A 23,793-nucleotide genomic window follows, 5' to 3' on the forward strand; every position below is an offset into this window, starting at 1 on the left:
CAAAGATGTTCTGTTTACAGTGATTTCTAATGGAGAAATCCATTGGTATTCCCTTCTTTCATTTCATCTCATTTTAATGAGCTTTAATGTTTTCCAATCGACTAACAGGGTCAACTCTGACTCACTTGTCTCTCTGAGAAATAAACCAGTGGTTTCCAAAGAGGCCGCCGTTAGGAGCAGGCCGAGGTTTCTGGGTTTATTTCATTTTTTAATGAACATTTTAAAGCTATTTTTTGTTCGATTTGTTAAAAAAACACTCTTTATATCCCGATAGCATCGAAACCAAAGGCTTCGACAAGAATAAAGGAAAAACGATACGGTCGACGTGGCGGTCCAGTCCTGAATGTGTGTGTCTTCCACGCTGAACGGCTTTGTGTGGAAACAATAGACCTTTGTGTTCATAACAATACTTTTTGGGGGAGTGGCTTTGTAGAGAGGCCTCCTGAGGGGGGTCAGCGTTGGTGACTTTCTCGCTCAATTTAGCCACTTCCGGAGCTCGTGCTGCTCCAGCTGCTTCCACTGGGAAAGAGTTGTTACATCTCCGGGTTTTGGTTTGGAGACATTTCTAAATCTAGCGTACCCTTGCCACACGCCCAACTTAGTCATGGTTCCCCACATTAAATGAACTCTCAGCAGTTCCTCTCAGCTAAAAAAAAATGCTTTAAAAAAAGTATTGCAACAGAGCGACGCCGACACTGGTTTAAACCCCTGAGCTTAAACCCGTTTGAGACGATGTCAGTCCTGACCAGGTGTGAGACTGTAACTTTAAGAGCATGCTTGTATAAACTGGTGTGATCGTAGTTCCTGATACTGTTTTTTAGTTACTGCATGTGTTTGACATTCACAATGAACAAGGCAGTTTGATGCTGCAGGCTTCGCGGCGGCTCGTCTTCAGGTCTGAAATTTCCAGTTTCCAGTTTGGTTACAGCGGAGTTAAAATGACAGCTCAGCAGTATTTGTAAAAAACAAAACGGGGAGAAAGACAGTATGGATGCATGGGGGCTTTTATCTCTGAAGCCACCTGTCCACAGCACAGAGGAAGCACTGAGAGCCACAGCTGCTCGGTGAGGAAAGCGTCCTAAATATATAGATATTGGACACACAGCATTCAAGTGTTTGATCGAAGCGTTGCCGAGCCAGAACAACCGTCCGCGTTTTGCATTTTAACTTCACATTATTTCCCTTCCTATTTCCTCTCAGCATTGTGGGAGAATAGGAAGAACTTGTGTGTGCGTTTGTGTGTATGTGTTGTGTGTTTGTGTGTATGTATGCATGTGTGTGTGTGTGTGTTGTGAAAAATAGAGAGTGCAGCAAAGAGAGCCATCTGCCACACAGTGAGGGCTCGGAAGGGTCAGCGACCCGGCACTGCTGAGCGTCTGAGTCAGACAAACCCATGACTGCATGTGTGTGTGTGTGTGTGTGTGTGTGTGTATCTCTCTCACTGACAGGAAGAGGACAGAAGTCAGACAGCGCTGGGACCAGCAGAAACAGGCAAAGGTGTGTGTGTGTGTGTGTGGGGGGGGGGGGGGGGATAAGGGAATGGGGCTATACGCTATACGCTATGACTACGCGATCTCTATGCGATCTCTACCCGCTCACGTCTCGTACGGTTCTGAAAAAGCCAGTGCAGCTACCAGTCAACTTGGTGTGTGTGTGTGTGTGTGTGTGTTAACCCTTCAGTGAACTCGATGCACGGGAGCTTCATGTTTACCGTTTTTCTTCATCACTTTCTTAAGATCTATGCTTTTGTTCAGTGTTCACGTGAGGAAAATGTTACTCGCTCATAACGCAACTTACCATGAAGACCTTTCTACAAACTACCATGAAGACCTTTCTACAACTTACCATGAAGACCTTTCTACAACTTACCATGAAGACCTTTCTACAAACTACCATGAAGACCTTTCTACAACTTACCATGAAGACCTTTCTACAACGTACCATGAAGACCTTTCTACAACTTACCATGAATACCTTTTCTACAACTTACCATGAAGACCTTTCTACAACTTACCATGAAGACCTTTTCTACAACTTACCATGAAGACCTTTCTACAACTTACCATGAATACCTTTTCTACAACTTACCATGAAGACCTTTCTACACACTACCATGAAGACCTTTTGACAACTTACCATGAAGACCTTTCTACAACTTACCATGAAGACCTTTTCTACAATTTACCATGTAGACCTTTCTACAACTTACATTTCCACAACTTACCATGAAGACCTTTCTACAACTTACCATGAAGACCTTTCTACGAACTACCATGAAGACCTTTCTACAACTTACGTTTCCACAACTTACCATGAAGACCTTTCTACAACTTACCATGAAGACCTTTCTACAACGTACCATGAAGACCTTTCTACAACTTACCATGAATACCTTTTCTACAACTTACCATGAAGACCTTTCTACAACTTACCATGAAGACCTTTCTACAACTTACCATGAATACCTTTTCTACAACTTACCATGAAGACCTTTCTACAACTTACCATGAATACCTTTTCTACAACTTACCATGAAGACCTTTCTACACACTACCATGAAGACCTTTCGACAACTTACCATGAAGACCTTTGGACAACTTACCATGAAGACCTTTCTACAACTTACCATGAAGACCTTTTCTACAACTTACCATGTAGACCTTTCTACAACTTACGTTTCCACAACTTACCATGAAGACCTTTCTACAACTTACCATGAAGACCTTTCTACGAACTACCATGCAGACCTTTCTACAACTTACCATAAATACCTTTCTATAGCTCATTTAGAGGCAAAGTCTCTTTCTCGTGCTTCATAGTGGGTATGTTTTGTCTCTTGTCCCCTTCTCTCAGTGCAGCCTATTTTCTTTATACAGCTGCATGTAGATAATATAAATACTGCTGCACATGACTGTAGTGTACTTTCACATGCTGAAAACACACACATGCAAACACAAACATACATGATCTGATGGCCCATGTAACGTGACATAAATCTATCGCAACAGCTTTAGAGACCCAGTAGCAGGAAGTAGAGTGTCTGTGAGCTCTCTCACTTACAAAACCACCCGTGTGCTTGTGTGTGTGTGTGTGTGTGTGTGTGTGTGCGTGTGCGTGTGTGTGTACAAAGTGCATGACGCCTCGGCCTCTATCTGGCAATGAGCAGAACAGGAAGCAGCGAGGTGGGGCTCTGTCTGTGCTGTTCTCTCTTCCTCTCCTCCGCCTCTCGTTCACTCGCTCAAGGTTTTCAGACCGCCTTTCAATTCCCGGCGGGGGAAGGACATCCTGGATGTTAAAGGAGGCAGGAAAAAGCGGCGTGGGCCTGATCGGCGCTGCGCTCGGTGCCGAGCGTGTTAACAGGGAGGGTGGGGCCCCGGAGCGACGCCAGAAGGAGGCCAAACATGGCCAGTGAGGACGCACTGGAGGGCCTACAGGAGGGCCTACAGGAGGGCCTACCGGGGGACTCCCACACAGAGCAGAGTGACACAGAGTCTTCGGTAGGCAAACGGGGGGCCGCGGCAGGCCCTCAGCATTTACTTTCCACCGACTACTGCGGCCCTTCCCTTTTCTGTCGTCTTTCTCGTTCACTTCCTGCAACAAAAACCCATCTCCTATCCGAGAGCGAACCACTCGCGAGGTGTCGTTCCCGTGCGTTGTGGTGATTTCGTGCCGCTGTCTCGCTCCTCGCTCCGGAGGTTCTTTGTCGTAAAAACGTCCGGTTCAGAGTTGCTTGCGCCCAACAAACTCTCCCTTCCCTTCGTTCTCGGTGCCTTCTGTTCGGCCTCGCAGGAAATCATCGTTCCTTTCCTCGTGCTGACGCTCGGTTAGAACGTCAGCACATCGTCTCGACCATTTCTGCTTTGCTTAAATGCATCGAGTTGCTGCCACGCGATTGGCTGATTAGATATTTGCGCTAACGAGCAGTTGAACTGGCGTGCCTAATAAAGTGTCTGGTGGTGGTCGAGCTCTAGAACGTGACTTGGAGTGAAAGTAAAAGAAAGAGTAGAAAGTTCGAACTATAACTACTAATGGGTAATTGTGAATTGAATATCGTAAGGCTAGTGTACTATACATGTTAGTGATAACATACTTTTATACCAAGATTTGTTTGAAAGCTTTTGTTTTGGTCTTGGTGTAGCCAAGAAGCCCTGGTCATGTGACCATGTACGATAGTCTTATGACACTTATTTCATTCAGACTTTTTGTATTATTTCAATAAGTAACAGATGTTGCATCTCATAAGATAAAGTTTTCCCTCGTTTCATCTCACTTCAAACTATCTTATTGAAACAAAATGGTCGAGCAGACCGACTGACCAACACTTATTTATACTTCCTGCCAATCCCTGCTGACAAGATTGTCACTTGGTGCCCATATAATGGTGAATGTCTTGCGACCAATTTAAAGCGCTTTAACACTACATGACATCATTCTCTTATTCATATGCTGATGGGAGGAGCTACAGTTCCTAGGCTCAACTACCGGAGCAATTTTGCGGTCAAGTGTCTTGCCCATGGACATCGACATGGGCTCGCGGAGCCGGGGATCGAACCGCCGATCCTCTGATTGAAGGATGACCCTGCTCACCGCTGAGCCACAGTTGCCCCAATATTGCCAAATATCACAATACTGAGCTGAATCTTCTTTTTTTCACCCCCCCCCCCCCCACCCCTACTGGAAATGCATTGATGCATCCTTCAGTAATGGCGTATCACTTCCCCCCCCCCGTATGATACCGTAAATGTACAGGTTTGTGCGTTTATCCATCAGTGTTATTAGTCGTCACGACTTTGCTCCATGCCGTGTTTGCGGAACATGCTTCGGCGTTGTCTGGTGACATAACGCGGCATTAAAGCGCCGGTTCAAATCCTGCAAGCACTCGGCATGAGCCACGTGGCCGACTGTCGTACCGTGTTGTGTTCCAGACGGATTCAATCTAATGAGACCGAGCTGCAGCCTGCATGGACACAGAGACCTCAGGAGTTTTTATTATACAGGACTGTCTCAGAAAATTAGAATATTGTGATAAAGTTCTTTATTTTCTGTAATGCAATTAAAAAAAAAAATGTCATGCATTCTGGATTCATTACAAATCAACTGAAATATTGCAAGCCTTTTATTCTTTTAATATTGCTGATTATGGCTTACAGCTTAAGAAAACTCTAAAATCCTATCTCATAAAATTTTAATATTTCCTCAGACCAAGTAAAAAAAAAGATTTATAACAGCTGAGTGTTTGTCAAGGCTCAGGAAACCCTTGCAGGTGTTTCGAGTTAATTAGACAATTCAAGTGATTTGTTTAATACCCTACTAGTATACTTTTTCATGATATTCTAATATTTAGAGATAGGATATTTGAGTTTTCTTAAGTTGTAAGCCATAATCAGCAATAAATCAGAATAAAAGGCTTGCAATATTTCAGTTGATTTGTAATGAATCCAGAATGCATGACATTTTTGTTTTTTTAATTGCATTACAGAAAATAAAGAACTTCATCACAATATTCTAATTTTCTGAGACAGTCCTGTATGTGTTTGTGTGTGTGTGTGTGTTTGTGTTATAATGCCACAGCATTAAATGAACGAATGACATCGTCGGTTTATGAAGAGTTTGTTTCCCTGGACACAGAAACAAATATATAGACGGACTCAACACTGTTGTAGTACATATTATAATGTGTTGCAGTGTGTTTCGTTAGTAGACTGGTCGTGTTTGGTTAGGACTCACCTGCAGGGTTGTGAGAACTTTATTGTGGCGGTGTCGTTGGGCTCGGGAAGGCGTCCCCATTATTTTGTGTCTTGGCCTTTTATGTGAATATTATGTCAGATTTTTTATTTTTTATTTGTTTAATACAGATGAACATTTGATTTTAAAGTCAATCACTAGTTTGAATTGTCTGAATGCTGATGACTGCAACAATTGAACAAATTCCTTTGACAATTTTCCAAAACAGAAAAAAATTTGTTCTGTTCATATTTGCATTAACGGTGGCCTCTTGGGTGGGGGGGTGGGGTGGGGGGCGTGTCCCGCATGGCATCGGTCAACTGACATCTGAGGGCTTTTGTGTTGCCGGGAGACGAGTTGCGCGTGAACCAAACATTCACACGGCTGCAGGAGGAGCGATCACTGCGGAAAAACACATCCAATTTGAATTGGCACTATTAGGTAATTTGTCTAAACAGAGGCTAAAAAATAGGAATCATCGTCGTGATCCCGTAATGAGTATCTTATTCAACCCGCATTTGCCGTATCATGAATATAACAACAACCTTTTGACGAGCTCCTTTTTAAAATATCTGGTTGTCATTTAAGTGAAAACCATAAACCACTGCATCCATACGTGTGTGTGTGATCGTCTCGACTCGTCCAGGTTACAGTTTCATGCGTGTCTGTTTACGGGAGCTCGGCTCTGTGATGCTCCGCATGTTGAGCTCTTCCTCTCCTTTCATCCCACCGCGCTGCACTTGGTCAGAACTGTGCATGGCCCCGGCTGAGCAGCTCTCAGCTGGACAGCGCCTTTTGATTCTGTGACGCTTTCAACTCAAATGGAACAATCCTGTGTTTTTCTTCTATCTTTCTCCCTCTTGTGACTTCTCTCTAACCGCCGTCCCCTCCCTCCTCCTCTCCTCCTCCTCCTCCTCCTCCTCCTCCTCCTCCTCCTCCTCCTCCTCCAGAGCGATCCAGGCGGGCTGCCGGTGCTCCAGCAGCTCGGCCTGGACCAGAACTCTGACTTCTCGGACTCCAGCGTGCAGCAGTGCCTGGACGAGCACCGCGAGCGGATCCGCAGGGAGATCCGCAAGGAGCTGAAGATCAAGGAGGGCGCTGAGAACCTGCGCAGGGCCACCACAGACAAGAGGAATGCCCAGCAGGTGGACTCGCAGCTCCGCAGCTCCAAGCGCAAGCTGGAGTCGCTCCTGGATCAGCTGCAGGAGCTGGAAGCGCACATCGTGGTCAAGGGCACCGATGACAACAAAGGTACACGCGTGGAGGGTGGTTCATAAGCTCTGCCACTGGGGGATGTGCCATTTGGAACATGCCGACGGTGATTCATCCTCGGAAACCTCAGATGTCTGTGTGAAATGTTCTGGCGGTTAAGGCTGTGGACCAATCAGTCCGTACCCTCCGTTGAGCCGCTTCCATACCGCTTACATAAAGATCCAGTGTGGGAGATATGGACGACAAATAAAAATATTCTAAAATATAATATATATATATATATGTTTTCTTTCTAAAATAAAAAAAAAATGAATACATTTAAAAATATTAATAAAAAATAAAAAACCCTTTTTGAATAATCCCTAGAACAACGAATGTAATCACCAAAAGTAAACAAAGAAAGATGTGGAACGTCACAGCGTCTGTCCAGTCATGACTTTCCTCCAGGGGGCCTCTTTTTCACAAATGAGATGAGAGCAAATAACTCTGCTAATCTCCTTTTTGTGAGCTTCTCACGAACATGAGAATAGCTGGTCCACCTTTAATAGTCAGTCCACCTTAAAAGTCAGCCGGGACCGAAGCTATCGCTCGCTTCGGGGCTAGCACCTGTTTCTCTTTAATCCTTTTCTATATCGCGCTCGCTGCTGTTACACACAACCTCCGCAGTCCGTTTGCCAGCTGTATAACTTTATTTTCATTTAATTTCGTGAAAAAACTGGCGGAAAAATCTTGCGTGAACTACGTGTGATCAGGGAAGAGGCGTGTGCCGTTATCACCCGAGTTAAAGTGTAAAACTATTTTCAAACATCCTAACCCATGAATTGGAATTATTTGATCAAATCTATTAATGTTAAAACATCAAACATTCAATATGATGAGTTACTTTTATCAAGCAAGTGATTTTTATACCACACTGGCACTAAAACCAAAGGCAGGAAATCAATACAGAAACCTATTGTTGGCTTTGGCAGTGGACGAGAGTGTCATAGTTTACAATCTTTACCATTAAGTGCTGCACCAACAGTCACCTGACGTCTTACCATCCGACCCCTCCTCCTTCCCAGATGCCCCCAGGTCGCCGGGGTCGCTCCACCGGCCGACGGCCAGCCAGCAGCGCATCGCCGCGTTGGAGCGGCAGCTGAACATCGAGCTGAAGGTCAAGCAAGGAGCCGAGAAAATGATTCCCATCTATGCCAATGGAGGTACCAAGGTATTCATCCACCCCCTCGCTCACGACCACGACCACGACCAGGGCACATCATTTGATTCCCTTTCCTCTGGACCTGACTTCCTCCTTGCATCCGCTCCGCAGGACAAGAAGCTGCTCCAGATGGCTCAGCAGATGCTGCAGGACAGCAAGACGAAGATCGACATCATCCGCATGCAGGTCCGAAAGGCCATGCAGGCCACGGAGCAATCTGAGGACGGCCAAAGTATCTATCGCGCTTTTATTATTGTTTTTATTTTTATTTCATCCTCGCTCATCTTCCGATTCCTCTTTCATCCCACCTGTTATGAAACTTATAAACACTGCATATTTTATGATGCGGGTGGTAGTGGATCGATTCCTACCTCAGAACTTCACAGTGTGTACAGTCTTCGAGTCAACACACACACACACACACACACACATGCACATATTCCATTACAGCCCTCTGACTCTCCCAGGTTAGAGCCTTATTGATGTTCCTGTATCCCCTTGATGTTGCCCAACAACTAAAAGCCATGCCTCATTTAGCAGAGGTTAGAGAGGAGGGAGCAGGAAGGGAGGGAGACTGAAAGGGCGAGATGACGACAGAGTGAAGGAAGGAGATGAAAGAGAGGACGAGCAGAGAGGGAAACAAAAGCTTTTTTTAACATTTGAGTACTTTCCCATCCTAAATTCCGATATCAGTTCTTCATAATCCAGCGACAGTTCTAACAATGACTTATAAAGCATTTGTTATCTTCAATGCAAGTGTGAGGAACACAAACTGGAGAGGGTGATAACGGGGGGGGAGGACTGGAGAGGTGGCAGGAAGAGGAAGTGAGAGACGCAAGTTACAACATGAACAGGACAGTAAAATAATGTTTTTATTCTACCAACCCAAAATGTTTTTGGTGTAAACACAAACGCAACTTACACACGCAAAACGAAACAAGTACCGAAGTGCTCAAAAATCGAGATACGTTGTTAAAATCTAATTCTTCTAAATAACATTTTGGAAAACTTACATGTCCAATTTATGGACCAAATAAAGAATAATGGGCCCAGCACTGAGCCTTGAGGACCCTCATGAGTAACCTTCAAACATTTGTAATTAATATTATAATAACTTAAAGTCAGAGGGACTGAATCTCACGTTATCATACATATATATATATATATATATATATATATATATTTATTCTATATATTTATGTTTTCTCATTTAAAAGCCACTGCTCACTGCCTTATCAACTTGACAGGTTGTTTACAGCTCGTCTTGGCTGAGCCATGTGGCCAAACATATTGCAAGTTTTTAGAGTGAATATTTGAGCCCACAAGCCAACCTTAATAACTGTGATTTTTTGTATTCCCCCCCCCCCCCCCCCCCCCGCCGTACGGCGTTCGCGTGTCGTCAGGCTAAACTCGGCCCTGTGTCCCAGATAAGCCGGACATGTGCGGGATGGAGCTGCGCGTGGAGGAGCTGTGGCATCACTACCGCGTGGAGCACGCCATGTCCGAGGGCGCCAAGAACATGCTGCGACTGCTGGGGGCGGGAAAGGTCCAGGACAAGAAGGCCATGGCGGAGGTCAGAGCGCCGGCAGATTTTTTATTCATTTAACCTTTTGGTCCTAATGACCATTTCACACATTGTAGCAGCGAACAGACGGAAGTCAAACGACAGGCAAGCAAAGAGAGACAGAAGCAGCATCGTTCATGAATTCAAAATCTACCCACCGCCCCTGATAGCGCTGCGCTCGTACGCGAGTGCTCGGATCAATACACGCAGACACACGTCCACGATGTTGTTCCCGAAGGATCCTTTGCGTCTTTTATTTGCGTCGACTGTACGAGGCTCGGCAGATCAAATAGTTTTTCTTTTTTAATTATTAGCATTGCTGGCTGCGGCAACCTAATTCACCCTCTTAAAAATCAATGCATTTTGTACATCACAACCCCCCCCCCCCTCCCCGCAACACCCCACCAAAATAAAAGCACCGGGTAAAGCCTTGAATGCTGTGTGCAGGCCCAGTGTGGGCTCAGCGAGTCGTCCCAGCGCCTGGACCTGCTCCGCTGCTCCCTGGAGCAGAGGCTGCAGGAGCTCCCCGAGGACCACCCCAAGGCCTGCCTCATCAAGGAGCAGCTGGTGCTCACCACCTCCTCGGCCTTCAGCTCCCGCCACAGCACGCCCTACATCCACAACCAGTACAGTACCATGAGCAAACCGTCCCCGCTCACCGGTAAAGACGCCGGACGGAATCAGTTTGAACTTTTTTGACATCCGAGTTTCTTTTCCATTTTTTTCCTGACCTGCCGAGCGACGTGTCCTCTCTTCCCTCCAGGTACGCTCCAGCTGCACCTTCTGGGCTGCGTGGGGCTGCTGGAGGTGGTGCCCGGGCGGAGCAGAGGGAGCCCGCTGGTCCTCCCCTCTTACTCCCTGGGAGACGGACGCTCCTCCTTCAAGCTGAGCGGCCTCTACAACCGCAGCAGCAGCAGCATGAGCCTGAAGATCCCCGGCAAGAACGAGGAGCTCTCCTGTGAGCGCTTCTCCTCGTACGGCCCCTCGAAGTTCACAGTGTGCGAGTACGGGCCGCTAAACAGACCGTGTGTGTGTGTGTGTGTGTGTGTGTTACAGCGGAGGTGAGCGCCGTGCTGAAGCTGGAGAACACAGTGGTGGGTCAGACTGTGTGGAAGGCGGTGGGCGAGCAGACCTGGGACCAGACGTTCATTGTGGAGCTGGAGAGAGTGAGCAACCTGAACTCTGGGATTCAACTGAAACGTGACGCCGGATCCAGCAATCAATGTGTGTGTGTGTGTGTGTGTGCGATTAGTCCCGGGAGATGGAGATCTCGGTGTACTGGAGAGACTACCGCTCCCTGTGCGCTCTGAAGTACCTGAAGCTGGAGGAGTTCCTGGACAACCAGAGGCACCGAGTCCAGCTGGAACTGGAGCCGCAGGGGCTGCTGCTGGCTGAGGTACAGGACACACACACACGCACACGCACACACACAGGTATGTGACAGGTAAAGTGTGGTAGATATCCGCCCACACAGCTCCTTTTAGCCCTGTGTGTGTGCATGAGACACCTGTGCAGGTGCTTCAGCCTCAGACGTCCTCGCTGCAGAGGCTTCACCATGTTGTTCTCGCTGCAGGTGATCTTCTTCAACCCGGTGATCGAGAGAGGCCGGAGGCTCCAGAGGCAGAAGAAGGTCTTCTCCAAGCAGCACGGTGTGTTCAAGTGCGCTCACGGCCACTGGAGTTCAATGTATACGTCCCTTCACTCAAGTCTCCAAACGTTTCTAATGAGTGTGTCGTGGTCGTTGAAGAATGTAATATTCAGAGGCACCACATTGAGTTGGTGTGTGAGAGAGAGAGAGACACCGGTAGAGAGAGAGAGAGATACTGCTAGAGAGAGATATATATATATACTGGTAAAGGGGGAGATATATACTGGTAGCGAGAGAGATATATACTGGTAAAGAGAGAGATACTGGTAGAGAGAGAGAGAGATACTGAGAGAGAGAGAGAGATATTGGTAGAGAGAGAGAGATACTGGTAGAGAGAGAAAGATACTGGTAGAGAGAGAAAGATACTGGTAGAGAGAGAGAGATACTGAGAGAGAGAGAGAGACAGAGATACTAGAAGAGAGAGAGATGCTGGTAGAGAGAGAGAGAGATACTGGTAGAGAGAGAGAGATATACTGATAGAGAGAGAGAGAGAGAGAGAGAGATACTGGTAGAGAGAGAGATATACTGAGAGAGAGAGAGAGACAGAGATACTGGGAGAGAGATAAATACTGGTAGAGAGAGAGATACTGGTAGAGAGAGATCAGTGTGGTATTAGTTGCTGCTATGGAGGAGTCATGTTTTCAGTGACTGGATTTGATTTAGAGGTCAAAGGTCACTGTGACAATAAACTGATTTATGCTGAATATGACACACTAATGTCTGATGCTACGACTTTATCACAACCACAATACCTCCTGAAAAGCCAAATGAATGATCAGTAAAAACTAAATATTAGTGAAATATTAACCTCGAGGTCAGGTTGAAGTATTTCTACCAGCGGTGATGAAATATTTCATGGTTACAGTTTCTCTTTCGTCGTTGTGAGTTGTTTCCAGCCTGTGGGGAGTGAGCAGAGCGTTGAGCGTTGGGCGTAGAGCGTTGAGCGTTGGTCCAACAGAGAGGAGCGGGCTCGCCTCGCGCAGCAGATAACGTGTTAATGGCTTGCGGTATTTTCTGGAACTGGGAATCTAAACATTTACAGGAAATGCAAACTCAGCAGGAGACGTCCCCGTCAGACGCTGAAGCGAGCATGAATGGATTCTCTTTAATTTCTCCTTCCTGGTAGACCAGTGGTGCTCAAACTGTGGGGCGCGCCCCTCTAGTGGGGCGCAGTGGTACTACAGGTGGGGGCGCAGGAGGAAAGAGAAATAACTTTTATTGAGAACTTCACAAATATATACAAGTTCAAAGTAGACGGCTATAAAACTCATTAATCAAGTTATTAATTAATACATGTTGACGTGCCAGTACCTTCGTGTGTACATGTTTACGTCACGCCGTTTACACGTCACGCTGGCGCGATGCCAAGAATCAGCGAGTCTTGCCGTTTTGACAAAAGCTTGTTTCTGCGGTTGCCCTTCAAAACAAGAGCTCAACATCAAGCATGAATTGAGATCGGCTTTTCCGCTGTTGCCCTTCAAAACAAAAGCTCAACATCGAGCATGAATTGAGATTGGCTCTTCCGCTGTTGCCCTTCAAAACAAAAGCTCAACATTGAGCATGAATTGAGAACGGATCTTCTGCTGTTGCCCTTCAAAACAAGAGCTCAACCTTGAGCATGAATTGAGATCGGCTCTTCCGCTGTTGCCCTTCAAAACAAAAGCTCAATATTGAGCATGAATTGAGAACGGATCTTCTGCTGTTGCCCTTCAAAGCAAGAGCTCAACATTGAGCATGAATTGAGAACGGATCTTCTGCTGTTGCCCTTCAAAATAAGAGCTCAACATCAAACATGAATTGAGATTGGCTTTTCTGTTGTTGCCCTTCAAAACAAGAGCTCAACATTGAGCATTAATTGAGATTGGCTCTTCTGCTGTTACCCTTCAAAACAAAAGCTCAACATCGAGCATGAATTGAGACTGGCTTTTCTGCTGTTGCCCTTCAAAATAAGAGCTCAACATTGAGCATGAATTGAGATTGGCTCTTTTGCTGTTACCCTTCAAAACAAAAGCTCAACATCGAGCATGAATTGAGACTGGCTTTTCTGCTGTTGCCCTTCAAAACAAGAGCTCAACATTGAGCATTAATTGAGATCGGCCCTTCCGCTGTTGCCCTTCAAAACAAAAGCTCAACAATGAGCATGAATTAAGACTGGCTTTTCTTCTGTTGCCCTTCAAAACAAAAGCTCAACATTGAGCATGAATTTAGAGTGGCCGTATCAAGCCTGCAACCCGGTTTAATAAAGATTAGTGAAAACAGGCTCATTGCACGAGGCTCGCATATCTGACACGCATATCTGCACTAACTGTTTGCACAGGTTGCACCTTATCGTTTTAAAAATGTATGCCGTGTATAACTTTTATTTGCCAAATATTTGAACATGTTTTCTTTAGTTTTTCACAGGTTGCACTTTATTGTTATTGTCTAGAAAAGATATCCAGTGATACAGGTTAATTGCAGCTACAATAAGCTATTTCTTTGCCAGTGTGATTTTTTGCACATATATAACTTTATTTGAATTGTTCTAAGTGATTGCACATTTGGTTTACTTGAAAGTGATTGACATTTTCTATTATTCTATTATTAGAAAAAGCACAGATTGAGGAGTCAGAAACAGTTATTTCAATTAAAAGTCAGCATAGACATTTTGTTGGGTGGGTCATGAAGAAGCACTGCGGTGGAGACAGACCATAATGACACACGGCGGCAAACCGATGTGTTTGCTGGTTCGCCGTTCCCTCACTGACCTCCATCCCCCCTGTGGGCGTTTCAGGTAAAGCCTTCCTGCGCGCTCGCCAGATGAACGTGGACATCGCCACCTGGGTCCGCCTCCTGAGGAACGCCATCCCCAGTGGGAGCAACACGCCTGCCTACACTCCCAGTTTCACGGGCAGCACGCTCACACAGGGCACTGGGTGGGTAACCAGTATGCCTTGAGGCTTTTAAATTTGTTTAATTTTTAATTTTTAGTGTATTTAAGTGTTTTAAATGATGCATTCAGGCACGGTAAGAAAAGAGTAGATAAGTGCAGAAATAATGCAAAACAGGACTCAAGTTTGATGCTGAAAGTTATCATCTAATCGAATTATGATGAAGAGCTTATTAATCATCATTGTTTTATATAATAATAATAATTTGAATTTATATAGTAATTTTCTAGACACTCAAAGATGCTTTACATAGGGCAGAGACAAACAGAACACAACTAAATAGAAGGACAGCGGCGGGTGGAGGGGAGCAGTCTAATGTGTTATTTCAATGAACGCCAGACTTTATTATCTGAGCCGTTACTTCCTACATAATTCAGTGAAGACGCATTAAGAGACATGTTTACATCGGTAAGAACTCATCCTACAGAGATTAAACCGTTTCAGCCTTTAATGGATGCTTCTGTAACATCTGATCTGTTTGTGTGTGCAGAGAGATCTCCATGGAGAAGCTGAACCTGGCCAGCGACTCTTCACCCAGAGCTGAAATCCAGAGAGACGCAGTGGACGCCGCTCCCTCGGTGAGTCAGAGTGACGGAGGCCAGAGAGGATTTTCAGACGGTGGAAAAGATCACGATCGTGTTACCATTGTGTTACATTCTACCTGCAGTGTGTGTGTGTGTGCGCGTGTGTGTGCTGCAGGGAAACATGAGACGGGCTGGCAGGCCGAGCATGAATGATGAGGGACATGGAGAACTGAAGACTCAGGGAGATCGTAATTGGGTGTGTGTGGGTGGGGGGGGGGGGGGGGAAGTGAGAGAAAGGAGAAAAGAAAGATGACAAGTTACAACATCAACAGGACAGTAAAGATGTTTTTATTCTACCAACTGGAAATGTTCTTGGCGTATACGCAAAGAGCAACTTATACACAAAGTAAAACAACGACCAAAGAGCAAGCGTTGCTTAAATATTTAGATACTTAGATGCCAATTATTTTTAACAACAACAAAATAACATTTTGGAAAACTTCCACATCCAATATATGGACCAAATAAATATGAATGTGCCCAGCACTGAGTCTTAAGGACACTCATGAGTAACCTTCAAACCTTTTAAATTAATATTAGAATAACTTAAAGTCAGGGGGATTGAATCTCACGTTATCATATATATATTTATATTTATATTTATATATATATATTAGGGCTGTCAGCGTTAACGCGTTAATCTATGCGATTAATTTGGCCGCCTTAATGCACTAAAATATTTTGACGCAATTAACGCAATTATTATTAAATTAAACACTGAATTTTTTAATATACTTTATTAATCCACAAGGGGAAATTAGTTCTCTGCATTTAACCCATCCTTAGTTATTAAGGAGCAGTGGGCTGCAGTGATGCGCCCGGGAAGCAACTGGGGGTTCAGTGCCTTGCTCAAGGACACTTCGACTTGCTTCCGGTGTTCGTTGAAGTTTTTACACTCCTCTGAGTGTCAAACCGCGGCAGTGCGGTTTGACACTGTTTCCGTTTTTAAAACAATTATTTCTCCGCAAAAATAAGGAGCAGAAATCAGTTTAAACTCGTGGATGAATCAGTCGGGTTTCCTCCTGCTCCTCCTTCCTCCCGTCTCCCCCTCTGATACACAGAGGAACGGAGGGGCGACGTGTCGGGGGACGCGGCGCGGAAAGAACTCGTCACACGAAACCTTCAACGTGATTGGTCAATCCGTTTGTCTGTCAACATTTTGCGAAAAATACAACCAATGATCACTCAGTAAATCACAAGGACCTCCCACCACATATGTGAGGCTCTTGAGCAACCTGTCAGTCAGAGAAGCAGAGAACATGGCGTGAGGACAATGTGCCTCAATATATAGAGCTGAGATTGTTCTGGAATGTTTGATGTATAACACATGGGGATGTGTCATATGCAAAAGTCTTTAAAAGGTGAATTTACATTGTTTTGTAAAATCGAGAAAATGCCCCCAGCCTCCGGAGGGTTAACGTGACAAATTTGATTGTCAGTCAGTTACCAAGGCCACTGGTTCTGCTGTTCAATGTTAAAGATGACAGGACCAATGGGGTCTTTAATACACCTTTTCTTACTAATCTGGATGTTTCACTGAAGAAACAATTTATCATCCACGATATTAAATACCTCGCTGGCACTTTATAGGTAGGAGCCTCTTTGAAAACACAGCTCTGTGTGAAGTTTGGTCTTTAAAAAAGAATACATTTAAACAAGTGTCTAAAATACACGCTGTCTGAAGGGATTACTCGTTCATTTAGAAGATTTAGTCTTTTGAAGAAAAAAAAACTTTTAATCGCGATTAATGAATTTCAAAATGTGCGATTAATTAGTTAATTTTTTTAAATCGATTAACAGCCCTAATATATATATATTTATTTATTTATATATATATATATATATAAATGTGTGTGTATTCTATTTATAAACAAAAATTTAATTCCTAAATGATTACACAAATATTGTGGACCTCGTGTGACATCCTTTAGCGTTGCTTAGTTGCTAAGTTGCTTAGTTGCTTAGCTACGGTCACGGCGATAAAGCATTTTAGAGACCGCAGAGAGTCAGAGGAGAGGAGGGCCGGCAGCAGATGGTGTGTTCAATGAGGTCGAAGTATTATGGGATTAATTACTCTGATGTTTTTGTTAGAGGACTAATTAGTAGTTAGGAAGAGGGAGGAGTGGACAGGAAGAAAGGAGGAGTGGACAGGAAGAGGGAGGAGTGGACAGGAAGAGGGAGGAGTGGACAGGAAGAGGGGAGGAGTGGACAGGAAGAGGGGAGGAGTGGACAGGAAGAGGGAGGAGTGGACAGGAAGAGGGAGGAGTGGACAGGAAGAGGGAGGTGGACAGGAAGAGGGAGGTGGACAGGAAGAGGAGGTGGACAGGAAGAGGGGAGGAGTGGACAGGAAGAGGGAGGAGTGGACAGGAAGAAGGGAGAAGTGGACAGGAAGAGGGAGGAGTGGACAGGAAGAGGGGAGGAGTGGACAGGAAGAGGGGGGAGTGGACAGGAAGAAGGGAGGAGTGGACAGGAAGAGGGATTAGGGCCTTGTCCGTTGTGACTGAAGGTCGTTAAAAACGACCCCCCCCCCCCCCCTCCACATACACACTCGATGTACTGCCACGCTCTCATTGGTCCCGCCCTCTTCCTCTTCTCTCCGTCGCTCAACAGGAACAGACGCCGGCGGCCGTTGAGCCCCCGTCCACGCCGGGTGTCCCAGTTCACGAGCCGGCGACCAGATCGCTGTCCCACAACTCTTTGAGCAGGTGCAAACTCAAAGGGGGAACTATCTCTCTCTCACACACACACACACACACACACACACACACACACACACACACACGGAAACCACACCTGAGCGTATCTTTTTGCACGATGGCCAACACAGCTTGACACCAGGAACACGCCCCCACACAATATGGTCCTGTGCTGTAAACTCTTTAAAGCATATGAAAGTGTGTGTGTGTGTGTGTGTGTGTGACACCGATTAGAGTCGCATGCTGAACATTAGTCACAGCGTCGGTGCTATGGAGGTGTAAATATGTCAACATGACCTCCTGTGATGTCTCCGTGTCTCCCTCAGACGCAGCAGAGGGCCTCTGGGCCTCCAGGACTTCAAGCTGGTCGCGGTGCTCGGCCGGGGCCATTTTGGGAAGGTGCTCCAACTTGACTTCTTCCTCATATGATGCATTGTTCGCCTGAATGCTAGTCGTGTCTCTTCACAAAGTAAAACAAAGTTGAACTGCAGAAATCTATTTTTTTATTACCTTCGCATTGAAAATGCGGAAGGTTATGTTTTGATCGCCATTTATTTATTTATTTATTTGCATGCGTGTTACTCGCATAACTCAAAAAGCATTAAACCGAATCGCATGAAATTTGGTGGGATGATTGGTTATTATCCGGGGACCATTTGATTAGATTTTGGGATCGATCAGGTCAAAGGTCAAGGTCATGAAAAGGTCAACATCTTCTTTTTACCATAGCGCGGTCAATTTATATCCAATTGGCATGCAACTAATGCCAAAATGTTCATAATTCAATGCCCAATCTTGTGATATGCGAAGGTATGCGCTCTACCGAGTGCCCGTTCTAGTATTAACAATGGATCAATGCGCGGAGCATGTTCCCCGACATCTGGTCACCCCCACACTGTCAACAAATATTCTAAATTTGAATATATGATAAAATTGTCAGATACATGACACATGGTGTTTTTTTGGGATAATAAAAAAACACGTGACTCTCTCCAGGTGTTGCTGTCGGAGTACAAACGGGCCGGCAGCCTGTACGCCATCAAAGCCCTGAAGAAGGGCGACATCTTGGCGAGGGACGAAGTGGAAAGGTAACCCGCGTTCCCGCTCGCTGACCTCCGGCCGGGAGGTCCTCCGCCCCGCGACCGCTGACTCCTCCCCTCTCTGCCCGTCCGCAGCCTGATGTGCGAGAAGCGGATCTTTGAGACGGTCACCGGCTCGCGCCACCCCTTCCTGGTCAACCTGTTCGCCTGCTTCCAGACGCCGGAGCACGTGTGCTTCGTCATGGAGTACACAGCGGGAGGCGACCTCATGATGCACATTCACGCCGACGTCTTCGCTGAGCCCCGCGCTGTGTGAGTTCAGCTGTGTGTGTGTGTGTGTGAGGTGTGCGAGTGTGTGTGTGTGTGTGTGTGTGTGTAGATGTTGAATTCTCTGTTCATGGTTATTCCCACAGGTTCTACTCTGCTTGTGTGGTCTTGGGTCTGCAGTTCCTTCACGACCATAAGATTGTGTATCGGTGAGTGTTCTCTGGACAGGAGGGATGAACTCTCTCTCTCTCTCTCTCTCTCTCTCTCTCCCGGTGTTCAACGTCCTTTTTCTCCCTCAGGGATCTAAAATTGGACAACCTGCTGCTGGATATGCAGGGTTATGTGAAGATAGCCGACTTTGGTCTCTGTAAAGAAGGTGAGCGTCTGTGACTTATTCATGACCCCGCCCCCTTTCATCAACCCTCACATCTAACTCCGCCCTCACTCCTTCTTCCTCTTCAGGCATGGGATTTGGGGACAGGACCAGCACGTTCTGTGGGACTCCTGAGTTTCTGGCCCCGGAGGTGCTGACGGACACGTCGTACACCAGAGCCGTGGACTGGTGGGGGCTCGGGGTGCTCGTCTACGAGATGATGGTCGGCGAGGTGAGGATACAGGAAGCTAGTGCGTGAACCGTTCATGTAAAACTACAGCCAGCAGGCGGTTTGCTCGGCTGAACGTAAAGGCTGGAAAAAGAGTTGTTCAGGTGAATTGAGTCATTGGTTAAAGAGTGGATGGATTAATTAGATTAATCAATATACATTTAGTGGATAGAGTCGAGATGGACTCGGTTCATTGGGTTCAGACCAGAGTCACGAGGCGGTCGGCATCACTACAGCGTCAATAATGGCGGACGGGCTTACCGTGTTCCCCTTTTCTTTTCTTTTTTTCTTTCTTTTTATTATTATAAGACAAAAGACAAAACATAGACATAACACCTAGAGGACGACAAAACAGTGGATACAACATCATAAAGTCAGAGTATTGTGAAAAAAGAGAGAAAGAAAGAAAGAAAGAAAATAATAACAAAGAAAGAAAAATGCATGTGTACATGTGTGCACGTGCGTGTGTGAGTTTTTTTATTATTATTATTATTTTATTTTATTTTTGATTTAAAGAAACAAAATACATTGATGATGGCAAATGTATATGTATGAGCGTCTGCATGTGCATGGAATTGAATTGGTTTCCAGGCAAGGGAAAAAAGAAAGAAAAAATTAATTATGATGAATTAACTAATCAATAAGATGAGTGGTGTTATGTTTGTAAAAATATCATGAATGATGACCAGATGTCGTTGTGTTCTGTTGTGTTGGAAATGATAGTTTTTCCATTGAAATATATTCTGACATTGTTCCCCTTTTTAAAAGGAACGTCCGCTCTCTGATCGTTTGTTCATGTCTGTCATGTGTATTATACAATCGAGGCTTTTAGAGACACGGAGGTCATGGAGGTGCAACGTGTGTTCAACACGTGCTCTAACGCGTCGGTCTCTTTCAGTCTCCGTTCCCGGGCGACGATGAGGAGGAGGTCTTCGACAGCATAGTGAACGACGAAGTGCGCTACCCTCGCTTCCTCTCCACCGAGGCCATCGGCGTCATGAGACGGGTCAGGCTCCGCCCACCGACACGCTGATATTGATATTATTCTAGTCGAAGTCGAAGTAGAAGGTGAGGAATCGGTGCTCTTTGTTTTTGGTAGTTGCTCAGGAGGAATCCAGAGCGCCGTCTGGGCTCTGGAGAGAAGGACGCCGAAGATGTGAAGAAGCAACCATTCTTCAGGGTGAGGGTTCACCTCTGTGACCTCGATGTCCCTCAGTGAGCTGGTGGTGAGAAACTAACCCTACCTGTCACCCAGGGTATCGACTGGGAGGGTCTCCTCCAGCGGAAGCTCCTGCCCCCGTTCGTCCCGACCATCGGAGGGAAAGAGGACGTCAGCAACTTCGACGTGGAGTTCACGGCCGAGGCTCCGGCCCTCACGCCGCCCCGCGAGCGCCGCACGCTCTCCCCCGCCGAACAGGACCAATTCAAGGATTTTGACTTTGTCTCCGACCTCTGCTAGGGTCAGGGGTCGCATGGGGGTCGTTGGCTGCCCGCCCCCTCCCCCCCCCACCGCGGCCAGCCGCAGACTCTGAGAGGAGACTCACTCACACAAAGAGAGAGAGAGAGGAACTTGAACGTGACGAGAGGCTCATCCCCTCTTCCTCTCCGCCCGTCTCTATGCGATGGGACAGAGAACCGGCTGTGACCGGTCCATCGGCGGAGGCGGATCCCGCACACTGGCAGGGTCACGGATCTGTTGACCTCTAGAGGCCCGCAGCAGATTCGTGACACGGCAAGGCTTTTAGAGAACGGAAGGAGGTGGTGATGAAGATACTCCGGATGATGTAACAGATGGAAGATGAGATGATGTCATTCCGCCGTCTGTCCGGCGCGATGAGGCTCAGCGACAAGAGTCAAGAGTGATTATTCTGACAGGAAGCAGTTTGTCTCTTTTCTCCGGCTATCGCTACTGCCTCTTGACCTCTGCCTCTTGACCTCTGCCTCTTGACCTCTGCCTCTTGAACTCTTGACCCTTGACCTGTGTCCCTTGTCCCTCTGCTGTTTGTTGCTGCTAAGTGTGTGTTTGGTTGTGTTCGGTGTCTTTGAACATATCCACCGCGTCAGCTGTCAATCGTGCACCGCCTGTGCGTTACCACACGGGGGAGCCAGAGGGGTGTGTGTCCGGACTCCTCTTCGTCATCTTCTCGTTCTACTCTTGTTCGGCACAAAACAGATTTTTTAAAACTACAATCATTTCTCAATGACAACAAAAAAAAGAAGCCTTTACAGATTTCTGTTCTTTTTGTGATTTCTGTTGTCCCATCTTGTGTTTCCTCCTCTGTCATTTGCTGGTGAAAAATGTTGAAACTGTGACTCAGTAAAGATGTGAACCCAACACAGAAGCATCGATGTGCGTTTGTGTCCCTCTCAGTCGATCGGTACTCTTCTTTCAACCCTTTCTGAGCTCACGACAACTCTAAATCCATCACACACCCTCATCAGCTGAGTGATGGATCGAGTGATGTTTTATTTCACGGTTCCCAGATGATGAAGTGGTGATCCTCTCTCTTCTCCTCCGGCGCCACCATGAGGTCGACATTTTGGTGCAGACATTCGTGTAACCCCCCCGTCGGATGAATTGTATACATCCTTTAACGTTTCATCCGGCGTCACCAGGTCAACGTTTGTATTCGTCTCATTTCTTGTGTTTATGGTTAAGTTCCTGCAAACCAATAGTGACATTCCCATCGGCCTCATCCTCGTGCTTACTAACTAATGTTAGCACGCTAACACACTGAGCTAAGATGATGCTGCAAATCACATACTTCGGCTGCGGCTGCCCTCGTTATTGCCCGTATACAATTAGGACTACCAACCCCCAGGCTCACGTCCGTCTGTAACTGATCACCTCGGCTCGTCTTCGGCCGCGCAAAGCATTGTGGGTCAGAATCGCCATAATAGGCTCGTTCGATATGACCGTCGATGAGATTTGACACATGCAATCCGACTTGCTGTGACGTCGTGCACACGTGGTCAACAATGACCTCACGAGAGCCAGGTGCCACAGTTGCTCTCGACCGACTGCATGACCCCAGGGCATTATGGGAAACGCCCGGCTGTCTCCAAATCAGAGAGCTGATTTGATGACAAACACCACGTTTCCTATTTTTCTGTGCAGTTATAATACTTAACGCTCGACTGTTGGTTTTTAGGTCTCCGGTTTAATCTAAAACATATCTAGGTTACAACAGTAATAGAGCTTATGTTTACAAAACGAGCAGCTAAGTGTTTCACAGGCAGACATAAAAAGATACGGATCGGATCTAACAGGAAGTAGCTGTTCCGTCGACTTCCTGTGCGTTCTTCAAAGGCAGCTGACCTGCAGATGTTTGGCCCCCTGATGCTGCCGCCGGCTCTGATCTGCTCTATTGTGACGCTGGTATTGGACGAAGGAAGAGGATTGGATCCAGTGTTGGGGGCGGGGCCTCGTTCATTCTCATGAAAGTGTCTCATGAAGCAACAAAAAATGTAAACTTCTGATTGTAAAATTCAGATCAAATCACCTGATCATCCCACGACCTGACGGTGTGTTGGGACATCTTTATTATTGGCCTCCTACATATCATGTTAGTGAGTGTATTGGAACATCTGCATGGTAACATTGTCCCGATGCGTCACACTTTAAATCCTTTAGATGTTCAGAGAGGAAAACACTCTTCAGAAGCTTTACGGGTTATTGTTGACAGATGTTTACAACGGACTGATGTTTCAACTTTAACGCCTAAAAATGCTCCTCAGATAACATTTGTATCATCTTGTTCAGCTTCGATTATCGAGACAGAAAGCAGACTAAATATGACTGAAGTCATTTGTTTTGAAGGTCAACAGTGGAATAGCCAATCTCAATTCATGCTCGATGTTGAGCTCTTGTTTTGAAGGGCAACAGCAGGAGAGCCATTCTCAATTCATGCTCAATGTTGAGCTTTGTTTTGAAGGGTAACAGCGGAAGAACCGATCTCAATTCATCAACATCAAGCCTCCAAAGTTTCTTTGGATGTATTAATAGACGATATGTACAGGGTCACGTGGAACTGAACTTCGGTTTAAGCTGATGTCCACATCAGTTTATCCAATTCAATTCAGTTTATTTTGTATAGCTCGATATCACAAATGACAAATTTGCCTCAGAGGGCTTTATAATCTCCCAGAACCTCACATCGGATCAGAAAAAACTCCCATCAAATAGAAAAATATCCAAACTCTCAGATGGATTTTGGCCGTTCAGAAAGAAAAAGGGTGAAATACAAAATGGCCGTTAAGTATATGGAGACGCTTTTGCAGCCGTTCTGGCCAACAATATTTTCCATCTCTCGGTGTGTTGCTGA

General features: G+C 46.0%; 1 protein-coding gene across 2 annotated transcripts in view; it reads left to right on the forward strand.

Moving 5' to 3' along the window:
* LOC130188122 (serine/threonine-protein kinase N1-like) overlaps nt 1-21,815 on the forward strand; it is a 31,240-nt gene extending 9,425 nt beyond the window's left edge. The window contains exons 1-22 of one of the 2 annotated variants that reach the window (XM_056406234.1): nt 3,195-3,497; nt 6,675-6,975; nt 8,001-8,146; nt 8,249-8,369; nt 9,565-9,710; nt 10,149-10,362; nt 10,465-10,659; nt 10,758-10,867; nt 10,954-11,097; nt 11,275-11,350; nt 14,123-14,264; nt 14,770-14,857; nt 17,474-17,568; nt 17,886-17,958; nt 18,556-18,647; nt 18,735-18,911; nt 19,013-19,075; nt 19,166-19,242; nt 19,329-19,471; nt 20,367-20,474; nt 20,568-20,648; nt 20,724-21,815. In XM_056406234.1, the coding sequence (XP_056262209.1) occupies nt 3,402-3,497; nt 6,675-6,975; nt 8,001-8,146; nt 8,249-8,369; nt 9,565-9,710; nt 10,149-10,362; nt 10,465-10,659; nt 10,758-10,867; nt 10,954-11,097; nt 11,275-11,350; nt 14,123-14,264; nt 14,770-14,857; nt 17,474-17,568; nt 17,886-17,958; nt 18,556-18,647; nt 18,735-18,911; nt 19,013-19,075; nt 19,166-19,242; nt 19,329-19,471; nt 20,367-20,474; nt 20,568-20,648; nt 20,724-20,927 (2,892 nt within the window). In that variant the 5' untranslated portion in view covers nt 3,195-3,401 and the 3' untranslated portion in view covers nt 20,928-21,815. Of the gene's footprint in view, nt 1-3,194; nt 3,498-6,674; nt 6,976-8,000; nt 8,147-8,248; nt 8,370-9,564; nt 9,711-10,148; nt 10,363-10,464; nt 10,660-10,757; nt 10,868-10,953; nt 11,098-11,274; nt 11,351-14,122; nt 14,265-14,769; nt 14,858-17,473; nt 17,569-17,885; nt 17,959-18,555; nt 18,648-18,734; nt 18,912-19,012; nt 19,076-19,165; nt 19,243-19,328; nt 19,472-20,366; nt 20,475-20,567; nt 20,649-20,723 lie in introns of those variants that run through there. The other variant, XM_056406235.1, reaches the window with a different exon arrangement.
* Nucleotides 21,816-23,793: the final 1,978 nt, after the last annotated feature.

This window comes from Pseudoliparis swirei, chromosome 23, assembly GCF_029220125.1.
Source record: "Pseudoliparis swirei isolate HS2019 ecotype Mariana Trench chromosome 23, NWPU_hadal_v1, whole genome shotgun sequence".
Taxonomy (NCBI): Eukaryota; Metazoa; Chordata; class Actinopteri; order Perciformes; family Liparidae; genus Pseudoliparis; species Pseudoliparis swirei.